The 13,104-nt window shown below is 44.1% G+C and overlaps 1 protein-coding gene across 1 annotated transcript; it reads left to right on the forward strand.

Annotated features, from left to right (window-relative positions):
- The first annotated feature begins 8,899 nt into the window (after positions 1 to 8,899).
- On the forward strand, positions 8,900 to 9,358 carry LOC138903084 (protein MAINTENANCE OF MERISTEMS-like). The gene has a single exon (XM_070190999.1). The coding sequence runs from the start codon at positions 8,900 to 8,902 to the stop codon at positions 9,356 to 9,358; it is 459 nt and encodes a 152-aa protein (XP_070047100.1).
- The last annotated feature ends 3,746 nt before the right edge of the window (positions 9,359 to 13,104 follow it).

A 13,104-nucleotide genomic window follows, 5' to 3' on the forward strand; every position in this document is an offset into this window, starting at 1 on the left:
TCATTGTTCTGTGTTGTTATTTCTCTGTGAATTCTTTCTGTTAAATTCTCAGTTTTACTTCAATTTTATTATATCATCTGTGTTATTATTATATCCCAATAGGGCCCAGACCTGACCTCGTCACTACTCTACCTAGGTTAGGCTTGGCACTTACTGGGTACCGTTGTGGTGTACTCATGCTACTCTTCTGCACATGTTTTGTGTGCAGATCCAGGTACTTCTTATCAGCCCCGCTACTAGCTAAGAGTGCTTGCTGTTATACGGAGACTTCAAGGTACATCTACTGCGTCCGCAGACCTCTGAGTTCCCCTCTATTCTCTCCAATGTCATTTACCTTCCGTACTTCTTTTGTTAGACTCTGGTGTATAGAGATACAAGTTTCCTTCTGTAACTTGTGACTTATGATGTTTTGGGTTTTAGGAATACTGTGTATTACTAGAGTGGTTTTTATTGTAAATGCCGAGCGGCATTGTTACTAGTTATTTATTTATCTGTTGCAGTTAGTTGTTAAGTTTTACTTCCATTTTTGTTATTTCCGATTTTTGTTAGGCTTACCTAGTCGTAGAGACTAGGTTCCGTCACGACATCTTACGAAGCGAGAATTGGGTCGTGACAAATTGGTATCAGAGCTCTAGGTTCATAGGTTTTGTGAGTCACAAGCCGGTTTATTAGAGTCTCGCGGATCAGTACGGAGACATCTGTACTTATCTTCGGGAGGATATGGAACTGTTAGGAAAAATTTCACTACTTTGATTCCTTATCGTTCGAAAATTGTTGACTTCAAAAAAAAATTCTAAACTTCTGTATTCTATTCTCTCACAGATGGTGAGGACATGTACATACGGATCTGACGACTAAGCTCCCGCGCCCCTGCTAGAGCTGCGAGAGGCCGGGGCTGGGGCTGGGGTAGAGGCCGATCACGTCCACGTGGTACGGCCAGAGCACTTGCACGAGATGCTACAGAGGAGCCCCAAGTAGCTCCAGCTGGAGGGCAAACACCTGAGGTACCTGTTGCTGCACCAGCCCTCTAGGAGACTCTAGCCCAATGTTTGAGCATGTTCAGTACCTTGGCTCAGGCTGGATTGATTCCACTTGCTTCTGCCACATCTCAGGCGGGGGGAGGAGCACAAACTCCCGTCGCCGGTACTCCAGAGCAGCGGGCTCATGTCGACCAGGTTCCAGAGATTATACCGATGCAGCCGGTAGCTCCAGCTCAGCCCGAGGTTAGAGCAGTAGTTTCTGAGGCGGAGCAGCTTAGATTTGAGAGGTACAAGAAGTACCACACTCCTACCTTCAGTGGATTGGCATCAGAGGATGCCCAGAGTTTTCTGGAAGAGTGTCACTGTATTCTCCGTACAATGGGCATAGCTGAATCGAGTGGGGTATCTTTTACTACATTCCAGCTTAGAGAAGCAGCCTATCAGTGGTGGCGTGCTTTTGAGTTGGGTAGTCCGGCTGAGTCAGCTTCACTTACATGGACTCAGTTCTCAGACATGTTCTTGAGGGAGTATGTTCCCCAGAGTCTCAAAGACACATGGCACACGGAGTTTGTGCAGTTGCGACATGGTGCTATGACTATGTTAGAGTATGCAGTTTGCTTCAATGATTTGGCCCAACATGCACCAGCCTTGGTTGCCACAGTTCGAGAGAGGGTTCGTAAGTTTATTGAGGGACTCCACCCCTATATCAGGCTTAGCAAGGCTTGAGAGTTGGAGATGGGTATTTCTTACTAGCAGGTTATGAGTATTGCTAGGAGATTGGAGGGTATGTTTGCTCGGGAGAGAAATGAGAGGGAGGCCAAGAGGTCTCGAGAGTCTGGCACTTATGGTGGTACTCGTGCCCCAACTTTAGTTCTTCATGGTAGGGGTTATGTGAGTCTACGCGTCCACTCAACACTTCCAGCCACCAGTGGTATTCCGGCCCCTTCTAGGCCCCAGGTACCTTATTATGCACCGCCAATATCCAGTGCGCCTCCTGCATGGTGTGCTTTTAGCAGTCAGTCCAGCAGATCTGACCCGAGCTAGGCATAGAAACCACACACTCTGAGGGCTTTTTTTGAGTATGGCGACACTCACCATATGGTGAGGGATTGCCCCAGACTTAGGAGAGGTGCACCTCTATAGACTTTTCAGCCACCGCGTGCTCCACCGGGTCCTCAGGCTATGATTACAGCACTAGTTACCGCCCCACCTGCTCCGCCAGCTCGAGGTGGAGGTCAGGGAGCTCGAAGTCGCCCTAGAGGGGGAGGCCAGGTTAGATATTATCCTCTTCCTGCTCGTACAGAGGCCGTTGCTTCCGACTCTGTCATACAAGTATTATTCCTGTTTGGCATAAAGATGCGTTGATTTTATTTTACCCAGGCTCCACTTATTCCTATGTGTCCTCATATTTTGCCCTGTATTTGGGCGTATCTCGTGATTCTTTGAGTTCTCCTATTTATGTGTCTACACCTTTGGGAGATTCTCTTGTTGTGGACCGCGTGTATCGGTCATGTTTGGTTGCTCTTAGTGGTTTTGAGACCAGAGCCGATTTATTATTGCTCAGTATGGTAGAATTTGATGTTATCTTGGCATAGATTGGTTGTCGCCCCATTATTCTATTCTTGATTGTCACGCTAAGAGCGTGACGCTAGCTATGCTAGGATTACTGCGATTAGAGTGGAGAGGTACCTTAGAGTATACTCCCAGTAGAGTTATTTCATTTCTTAAAGCTCAACGAATGGTGTAGAAGGGGTGTGACGTGTATCTAGCTTATGTGAGAGATGTCAGTATTGTTACCACTACAGTTGAGTCAGTCCTAGTAGTGAGGGATTTTCCAGATGTGTTTCCAGCTGATCTTCCGGGCATGCCGCCCGACAGAGATATTGATTTTGGCATTGATTTGTTGTCGGGCACTGAGCCCATCTCTATTCCTCCATATCATATGGCTCCTCCTGAGTTGAAGGTGTTGAAGGAGCAATTACAAGAGTTGGTTGATAAGGGCTTCATTCGGCCCAGTGTGTATACTTGGGGGTGCTCCAGTCTTGTTTATGAAGAAGAAGGATGGTTCTATGCGAATGTGCATTGATTATCGCCAGCTGAACAAAGTTACAGTGAAGAACAAATATCTATTGCCTCGTATTGATGATTTATTTGATCAGTTACAGGGTGCCAGAGTATTTTCCAAGATTGACTTACATTCAGGCTATCATCAGTTGAAGATTCGGGAAGCAGCTATCTCGAAGACTGCTTTCAGAACTCGGTATGGTCACTACGAGTTCCTTGTGATGTCCCTTGGGTTGACCAAGTCCCCAGCAGCTTTTATGCACTTGATGCACAGTGTGTTCCGGCCGTATCCTGACTCATTCGTCATTGTGTTTATTGACGACATTCTGGTGTACTCCCAGACTCGGGAGGATCATGAGCAGCACCTGAGGACTGTGCTTCAGATCTTGAGAGAAAAGAAGTTATACGCAAAATTTTCAAAGTGTGAGTTTTGGCTAGACTCAGTGGCATTTTTGGGTCATGTAGTATCGAGTGATGGGATCAAGGGGGATTCGAAGAAGGTTGAAGCAGTGTAGAGTTGGCCCAGACCGTCCTCAGCTACGGAGATCCGGAGTTTTCTTGGTTTGGCGGGGTATTACCGTCGATTTATAGAGGGTTTCTCATCTATTGCAGCACCTATGACCAGGCTGACCCAGAAGGGTGCTCCGTTCAGGTGGATAGAGGAGTGTCAGGAGAGCTTTTAGAAGCTCAAGACAGCTTTGACTACAGCCCCAGTACTGGTATTGCCTATAGGTTTGGGGTCTTATATTGTATATTGTGATACATCGCGGATTGGTCTCGACACAGTGTTGATGCAGGACGGTAGGGTGATTGCCTACGCGTCCAGACAACTGAAGGTGCATGAAAAGAACTATCCTTTCCACGACCTTGAGTTATCAACTATTGTTCATGACTTGAAGATTTGGTGGCACTATTTGTACGGTGTCCCTTGTGAGATCTACACTGATCACCGGAGTTTGCAGCATCTATTTAAATAGAAGGATCTTAACTTGTGCTAGCAGAGGTGGTTGGAGCTGCTTAAGGATTATGATATCACCATTTTGTACATCTCAGGAAGGCCAATGTGGTGGCCGATGCTTTGAGTCATCGGGAGGAGAGTTTGGGGAGCTTAGCATATCTACCAGTAGTAGAGAGGCCATTGGAGTTAGATGTTCAGGCCTTAGCCAACCAGTTTGTTAGATTGGATATTTTCGAGCCGAGTCGAGTGTTGGCTTGTGTAGTCTCTCGGTCTTCTCTTTATGATCGTATCAAGGAGTGTCAGTATGATGACCCCTATCTGCTTGTCCTTAAGTGCATGTTTTAGCACGGTGATGCTAAGGAGGTCACTATTGGAGATGATGGTGCACTGAAGATACAGGACAGGCTATGTGTGCCAAATGTAGATGGTCTGTGTGAGTTGATTCTCCAGAAGGCTCACAATTCGTGGTAGTCCATTCACCCGGGTGCCGCGAAGATGTATCAGGACTTGAGGAAGCATTACTGGTAGAGGAGAATGAAGAAGGACATAGTGGTATATGTAGCCCGGTGTCTGAATTGCCAGCAGGTAAAGTATGAGCATCAACGGCCATGTGGATTGCTTCAGAAGTTAGAGATTCCAGAGTGAAAATGGGAGCGGATCACTATGTATTTTGTTGTTGGGCTTCCACGGACTCAGCGGAAGTTTGATGCAGTTTGGGTGATTGTGGATAGGCTGACCAAGTCAGCTCATTTCATTCCTAAGATGACTACTTATTCTTTCGAGCAGTTGGCTCGAGTTTATATCCGCGAGATTGTCAGGCTTCATGGCGTGCCGGTATCTCTTATCTCTGACCAGGGTACGTAGTTTGCATCATGGATCTAGAGTGTCGTACAATGTGAGTTGGGTACTCAAGTAGAGTTGAGCACAACATTTCACCCTTAGACAGATGGACAGTCCGAGTGCACAATTTAGATATTAGAGGATATGCTCCGTGCGGGTGTGATGGAGTTTGGAGGTTCATGGGATCAGTTCTTGCCACTTGTGGAGTTTGCCTACAACAACAGTTATCAGTCGAGCATCCTGATGGCACCGTATGAGGCTCTATATGGTAGGCGGTGTCGGTATCTAGTGGGTTGGTTCGAGCCGGGCGAGGCTAGGCTATTGGGCACAGACTTAGTTTAGGATGCTTTGGTAAAGGTTAAGGTGATTCAGGATCGACTTCGCACAGCCCAGTCTAGACAGAAGAGTTATGCAGATCGGAAGGTTCGCAATGTTGCATTCATGGTTGTAGAGCGGGTCTTGCTCCGGGTTTTGCCCTTGAAGGGTGTTATGAGGTTCGGAAAGAAGGGCAAGCTGAGCCCAAGGTTTATCGGCCCATTCGAGGTGTTGTGGTGTGTTGGGGAGGTTGCTTATGAGCTTACCTTGCCTGAGGTAGTACCTCGGGAGATCTCCTCGCATATTTACTTTTGGGACTACGAGACGGTATCTTAGGAGATCCCCTGTTGAGTATTTACTTTTGTTCTATGTTGTTATTTCTCTGTGAATTCTTTCTGTTAAATTCTCCATTTTACTTTATTTTTATTATATCATCTGTCTAATTATTATATCCCAGTAGGGCCCAGACCTGACCTCGTCACTACTCTACCGAGGTTATGCTTGGCACTTACTGGGTACCGTTGTGGTGTACTCATGCTACTCTTCTGCACATGTTTTGTGTGCAGATTCAGGTGCTTCTTATCAGCCCCGCTACTAGCTGAGAGTGCTTTCTGTTGTACGGAGACTTCAAGGTACATTTTCCGCGTCCGCAGACCTCAGAGTCCCCATCTATTCTCTCCTATGTCATTTACCTTCCGTACTTCTTTTGTTAGACTCTGTTGTATAGAGATACTAGTTTTCCTCTGTAGCTTGTGACATATGATGTTCCGGGTTTTAGGAATATTGTGTATTACTAGAGTGGTTTTTATTGTAAATGTCGAGTGGCATTGTTATGAGTTATTTAGTTATCTGTTGTAGTTAGTTATTAAGTTTTGCTTCCATTTTTGTTATTTTTGCTTTTTGTTAGGCTTACCTAGTCGTAGAGACTAGATGCCATCTTGATATCTTACGGAGGGAGAATTGGGCCGTGACAAATTGGTATCAGAGCTCTAGGTTCATAGGTGTCGTGAGTCACAACCCGATTTATTAGAGTCTCGCGGATCGGTACGGAGACGTCTGTACTTATCTTCGGGAGGCTACGGAACTGTTAGGAAAAATTTTACTACTTTGATTCCTTATCGTGCGAAAATTGTTGACTTCAAAAAAAAAAGAAATCTAAACTTCTGTATTCTATTCTCTCACAGATGGTGAGGATATGTATAGGCGGATCTGATGACTAGGCACCCGTGCCCCCAGCTAGAGTGGCGAGAGTTGCTACAGAGGATCCCCCAGCAGCTCCAGCTGGAGGGCAGACACCTGAGGTACATGTTGCTGCACCAGCCCTCCAGGAGACTCTAGCCTAGTTTTTGAGCATGTTCAGCACCTTGGCTTAGGCTGGATTGATTCCACTTGCTCCTGCCACATCTCAGGCCGGGGGAGGAGCATAGACTCCCATCGCCGGTACTCCAAAGTAGCGGGCTCAGGTCGGCCAGGTTCCAGAGATTATACTAATGCAACCGGTAGCTCTAGCTCAGCCCGAGGTTAGGGCAGCACTTTATGAGGCGGAGTAGCTCAGACTTGAGAGGTACAAGAAGTACCACCCTTCTACCTTCAGTGGATTGGCGTCAGAGGATGCCTAAAGTTTTCTGGAAGAGTGTCACCGTATTCTCCGTACTATGGGTGTAGCAGAATCGAGTGGGATTTCTTTTACTAAATTCCAGCTTAGAGGAGCAGCCTATCAGTGGTGGCGTGCTTATGAGTTGGGTAGTCCGGCTGAGGAAGCTTTACTTACATGGACTCAATTCTCGGACATGTTGTTGAGGTAGTATGTTCCCCAGAGTCTAAAAGACGCATGGCGCACGGAGTTTGAGCAGTTGGGCCAAGGTGCTATGACTGTGTCAGAGTATGCAGTTTGCTTCAGTGATTTTGCACGACATGCTCCAGCCTTGGTTGCCACAATTCGAGAGAGGGTTCGTCGATTTATTGAGGGACTCCACCCTAGTATCGGGCTTAGTATGGCCCGAGAGTTGGAGATGGATATTTCTTACCAGCAGGTTGTGAGTAGTGCTAGGAGATTGGAGGGTATGCTTGCTTGGGAGAGAGAGGAGAGGGAGGCCAAGAAGTCTCGAGATTCTGGCACTTATAGTGGTACTCGTGCCCCAGCTGCAGTTCTTCATGGTAGGGGTTATGTGAGTCGCCCCGTCCACTCAGCACTTCCAGTCGGTATTCCAGCCCCTTCTAGGCCCTAGGAACCTCATTATGCATCGCCAGTATCTAGTGCGCCTCCTGCACGCGGTGCTTTTAGCGGTCAGTCCAGCAGATCTGGCCCGAGCCAAGCACAAAAGCCATGCCCTCCGAGGGCTTGTTTTGAGTGTGGCGACACTCGCCATATGGTGAGGGATTGTCCCAGACTTAGGAGGGGTGCACCTCCACAGACTTCTCAGCCACTGCGTACTCCACCGGGTTCAGGCTATGATTACAGCACCAGCTACTTCCCCACTCTCCGCCAGCTTGAGGTCGAGGTCAGGGAGGTCGAAGTCGCCTAGAGGGGGAGGCCAAACCAGATATTATGCTCTTCATGCTTGTACAGACGCAGTTGCTTCCGACTCTGTCATTACAGGTATAGTTTCGATTTGTCATAGAGATGCGTCGATTTTATTTGACCCAGGCTTCACTTATTACTATGTGTCCTCTTATTTTGCCCCGTATTTGGGCGTATCTCGTGATTCTTTGAGGTCTCCTATTTATGTGTCTACACCTTTGGGAGATTCTCTTGTTGTGGACCGCGTGTATCGATCATGTTTGGTTCCTCTTAGTGGTTTTGAGACCAGAGCCGATTTATTATTTCTCAGTATGGTAAACTTTGATGTTATCTTGGGCATTGATTGGTTGTCGCCCCATTATACTATTCTTGATTTTCACGCTAAGACCGTGACGCTGGCTATGCCAAGATTACCGCGATTAGAGTGGAGAGGTACCTTAGAGTATACTCCCAGCAGAGCTATTTTATTTCTTAAAGCTCAATAAATGGTTGAGAAGGGGTGTGACGCGTATCTAGCTTATGTGAGAGATGTCAGTATTGATACCCCTACAGTTGAGTTAGTCCCAGTAGTGAGGGATTTTCCAAATGTGTTTCCAGCTGATCTTCCGGTCATGCCGCCCGACAAAGATATTGATTTTGGCATTGATTTGTTGCCGGGCACTCAGCCTATCCTCTATTCCTCCATATCGTATGGCTCCTCCTGAGTTGAAGGAGCAGTTACAGGAGTTGGATGATAAGGGCTTCATTCGGCCTTCTGTGTCACCTTAGGGTGCTCCGGTCTTGTTTGTGAAGAAGAAGGATGGTTCTATGCGTATGTGCATTGATTATTGCCAGCTGAACAAAGTTACAGTGAAGAACATGTATCCATTGCCTCATATTGATGATTTATTTGATCGGACTGTAGAAGACTCTGTTTCTAGATTGGTTGTCAGATGCTCATGACTCAGTGACACCCCTATGTCGGGCTATTTTTCCGCACTTATATTTTATTTGGGATTTACCCCTATTTTTATGAAAAACTTTGGTTATTTTAAATGTCTTAATTCACTTCTGTTAAATTTTGAAAGTGTTTTAGAAAGGTCGGCTTGCCTAGTATCACGATAGGCGCCATCACGACGGGTTAGGTTTTGGGTCGTAACATGGGCATTGATCACGGCTATTATAGAGTAGTGGCGACTGGAGACGCACACGTTTCATCTATCCATCGGCGAGGCTACCATCATGCTTGAGGACGTGGATGTTCTCTTTGGACTGCCGGTTGATGGATTACCTGTAGCTTACCCGCATGCTCTTAGAGACTATAGCGGAGTGCATTACCTGCATATGTTACAGCGACTCACCTGTTTCCAGCTAGCAGAGGAGACTGCATTGAGTGGGGTGAGTCGATTACAGCTGATGCCCGTTCGGCAGCATCTGGCGGCGATGGATGCGGAGATTACGGATGGTTCACCGGCGAAGGATATCGACCGGCACACGAGATTGTTGTTGTTGCTGATGTTTGGTGGTGTATTGTTCTTGAACACTTCAGGAAACCTAGTCAGCTTGAGATTTCTACATCATATGGAACAACTAGATGATTTACCTAGCTACAGCTGGGGTGCAGCTTTTCTAGGTTACCTGTATAGGCAGATATGTTGGGCGTGCATAACGTTGCCGGATTTTTACCGCTGCTACAGGTGAAAACATAGTCAATTCTTTTTATGATTATAACATACATAGTAAAAAAAATACAGTAAATTTAACGTCCACAATCTATATTAAGTTTGGGCCTGGGAGCGGTTCCTACAGTTCCAACCACCTTTACCACCGATGGCTCCGGATGCACCACCTCCACCGTTTTTACCTTTTTATTGGAGGTGGGTTGATAGGGGAGGCTATGGACGCGAGTTAGAGGCTCAACATCATCTCCCCTATTACAGGGAATTGTTGGATTTGCTTGAAGGCACGCAAGTACATGTATACTTAAGTTTACTTGGCCTGGCTTTATATGTGTTGCGTTTACTCACGATTCCTGTGTTTAATTAATAGTTCGTATGGAGGCCATACAGCGACAAGCTCATAGCTGGTTTGCCCGATTATTGCTCCCGTGGCCGAGATATGTGGAGCTCTTCTGTCCCATTGATATGTCTCGATATTGTCGAGCATCATGCCACCGAGCGAGTCCTTCGCCAGTTTGATCAACCACAGCTTGTACCTATTCCGCCTACTTGGCTTAGGACACGTTACTAGCGGGATGATCGTTCCAGGGTTGACCAGACATACTTGGCCTCGCTAGAGGCCCAGATTGAGGTTTGGGACCAGAGGTATGACCTGATTCGGCCACCCCCTCCACATGAGCATACGGATGGCGAGCATGAGTATATGGGTTGGTATCGCAGCGTTACCCGACTTCTCGTAAGGAATCCCGTTCATCGCGCTGGTGGTCGGTACATTCCATACGCCGGGAGGCATGAGGCACTGGTATGTTATTTGTTATACTTACTTATACATAGAGACAATGATTATGTATGTATAGCGCATGTATTCACTGCGCTATACTATAGCGCGTCCTATATGTGCGCTATACAGCCCGTCCTTTTTTTAGTTCAAATATAGCTCGATTATTCACCGCACTATACCTTAACGACACGTTTGTCCGTTAAGGTATAGCGCGGTGAATAACCGTGCTATATTTAAAATGGTACCCAGTTTTTCTTTTTACCTATTTATGTCATTTGAGTCCAAAAGAACCACACTTTGGTTTCGGACTCCCTTTTCAATAAAGTAAACTAGCTTTCAGTGTCTACTTCTCAGATTCTCCTCTCTCTCTCATATTATCTGTCACGACCCAAAATCCTACCACAGGCGTGGTGATGGCACCTAGTCTCTAAGACTAGGTAAGCCGATTTCAATTACATTTTGAAGCCAATTGTTTTCTTTTAAAATAGAAACTAACAGCGGAAATAATTACAAATATAGCAACCTTCCCAAAATTGGTAGTACTGAGTCACGAACTCTAACTGAATACATGGAATGATCACGAGGACCCAATATACAATATTGTTTGATTAAAAATTAACAGTACAATGAAATGAAAAGACTCCAAGGGACTGCGATGATCAAGCAGCTCTATCTTGAATCCTTACGATCCCGCTTTAGCTCTGCTCAAATCCAATATCTCCAATACCTGGCTCTATACAAAAATGTGCAGAAGTATAGTATGAGTACACCACGGACGGTACCCAGTAAGTATCAAGACTAATCTCAGTGGAGTAGAGACGAGGTACAGTCAAGACACTCAATAGTCTAATAGCCTGTGCAATATAATATACAAAATAATAGGAAACAAATAACAATAAGGCCAACATAAAACAACTAGTGATATGCACAACAGACAACAAGAACACCATAAATCTCGCTCAACAATTAATAAATACAATTACACCCAATTAATTCAAGTCCTTCAAATAAATGTCTTTCACATATAATTCTTCCAAATAACTCTCTTTCAAATATAATTTTCTCAAATAATTATCTTTGAAATATAATTCTTTCAATAAATCTCTTCAATATGATTTCCTCAAATAAATATCTTTCAAATACAATTCTTTCATATAATACTTTCTAAATAAAAATCCTTCCAAATAAATATTCTGAATATAATTCTTTCAATTAAAAGTCACCCTCTGACACCTCATTTCATAATCATAAGAATATGGGTCTCATCCCTTTTTCATATTTTTTATAAACACGAGTCTCAGCCCATATTTCATATTTCCACGGCACCTCGTGCCCATAATTAAATCATCATATTTTCCCAGCACCATGTGCCCTCATTTCATATCACAACTGCACGGACAATTTACGTGTCAAATATCATTATCTTTTAATCACAGCACCTCGTGCCCACATTTCATATCACAATTGCCTGGCAATAGCCACAGGCTCTCAATTTCAACATAAATCAGATTGTTATCAATTTACCAACAACAAGACAAATTGTACAAGGTATAAAAATAAACACAAGAAAATCACAACATCACATGAAAATTACCAACACCACAACTCCACATCCTCATATATCGTCCCCGACAAAATCCACCCTTATCTCTCCTATAGTCGCCCTTATCACTCCTATAATAGCCTCCCTTATCCCCCCTCCCTGACAATATCAATAGCCACCCTTATCGCTCATATTGCCACCCTTATCTCTCCTATAGCCACCATTATCGCTCCGCCCAGACAATATTCCAACAAACACAAGAACAGTAAAATGCCACCCTTATACCCACATAATAGCAACGGTGAAATGCCACCTTATATCCTCAAAATGATAACTCACACAACACAATAATTTACACGGGAAGTTATCACGGCAATATAACAAAATCAGTTCATATCACAATTTGCCCAATGGCCTCAACCAAAATTCCAAAGATACGACCAAATCAATTAATTTCACAACAAATAGCCGAAGGCTCCACACAATGTGTATATCACCGTAAAAAAATAATCAACAGAGATAGAAATTACTCAGCATAAAGCAAAGACTTCATTAATCCAAATTTAGATAATTATATTAACACTTCTTTTTAAATTTGCTTAATTAATTATTTGTAGAGGAAAAATCCATAATGAGATTAAATTTCAAGAAATATCAAACCAGCAAACTCACGGAATTACATAAATATTCAAATAATAATTACATCAAATTGTCATATAAAAACAAGTTCAACCAACATGGATTTAGGCATGACAAATAGATGATTAAATAAATGCCAACAATTATCCAATTTAATACACAATATGCCTAAGACTTAAACTCAATATATTTTTCACATATAAGCCTAAGTACGTACTCGTCACCTCACGTACACGGCTTTTCACATTTCACAAACGGCATATAAGACTCGATGCCTAAAGGGTAATTCTCCCACTCGAAGTTAGGCAAGATACTTACCTTTTTGAAATTAGGCCGATATTCCAAATTAGCCTTCTTGCTTAAATTGACCTCCGAAAAGCTCAAATCTATCCAAATTAATTGTATAACTTCATTAAAATTCATCGAAAATAATTCCGGATAATAAAACGTCGACTTGAAAATTTATTCTAAAAAGTCAACAAAAGTCAACACGGGGCTTGCCTCTCAGAACCCGACATAATTTTTACAAAACGTCAACACCCATTGAGATACGAGTTCAACCATACTCATTTTATCAAATTCCGATAAAAACTCGACCTCCAAATCTTCAATTTAAAGTCTATAAATTTTCAACCATTTTCAACCCAAAATACTAATTTAATGATAAAAATAATAATATATTCGGGTAATTTAACCAAAATTGAGTTAAGAACTCTTACCCCGATATTTCCCTTGAAAATCTTCCGAAAATCGCCTCTCCCCGAGCTCCAAATCGTCAAAGATTCAGAACTTAAATATGCTGCCC

Source organism: Nicotiana tomentosiformis, chromosome 12 (assembly GCF_000390325.3).
Source record: "Nicotiana tomentosiformis chromosome 12, ASM39032v3, whole genome shotgun sequence".
Taxonomy (NCBI): Eukaryota; Viridiplantae; Streptophyta; class Magnoliopsida; order Solanales; family Solanaceae; genus Nicotiana; species Nicotiana tomentosiformis.

Excerpts from the sequence above, each read along its gene's own strand:
- LOC138903084 (XM_070190999.1), top strand. The coding sequence starts at position 8,900 with ATGCTTGAGGACGTGGATGTTCTCTTTGGACTGCCGGTTGATGGATTA.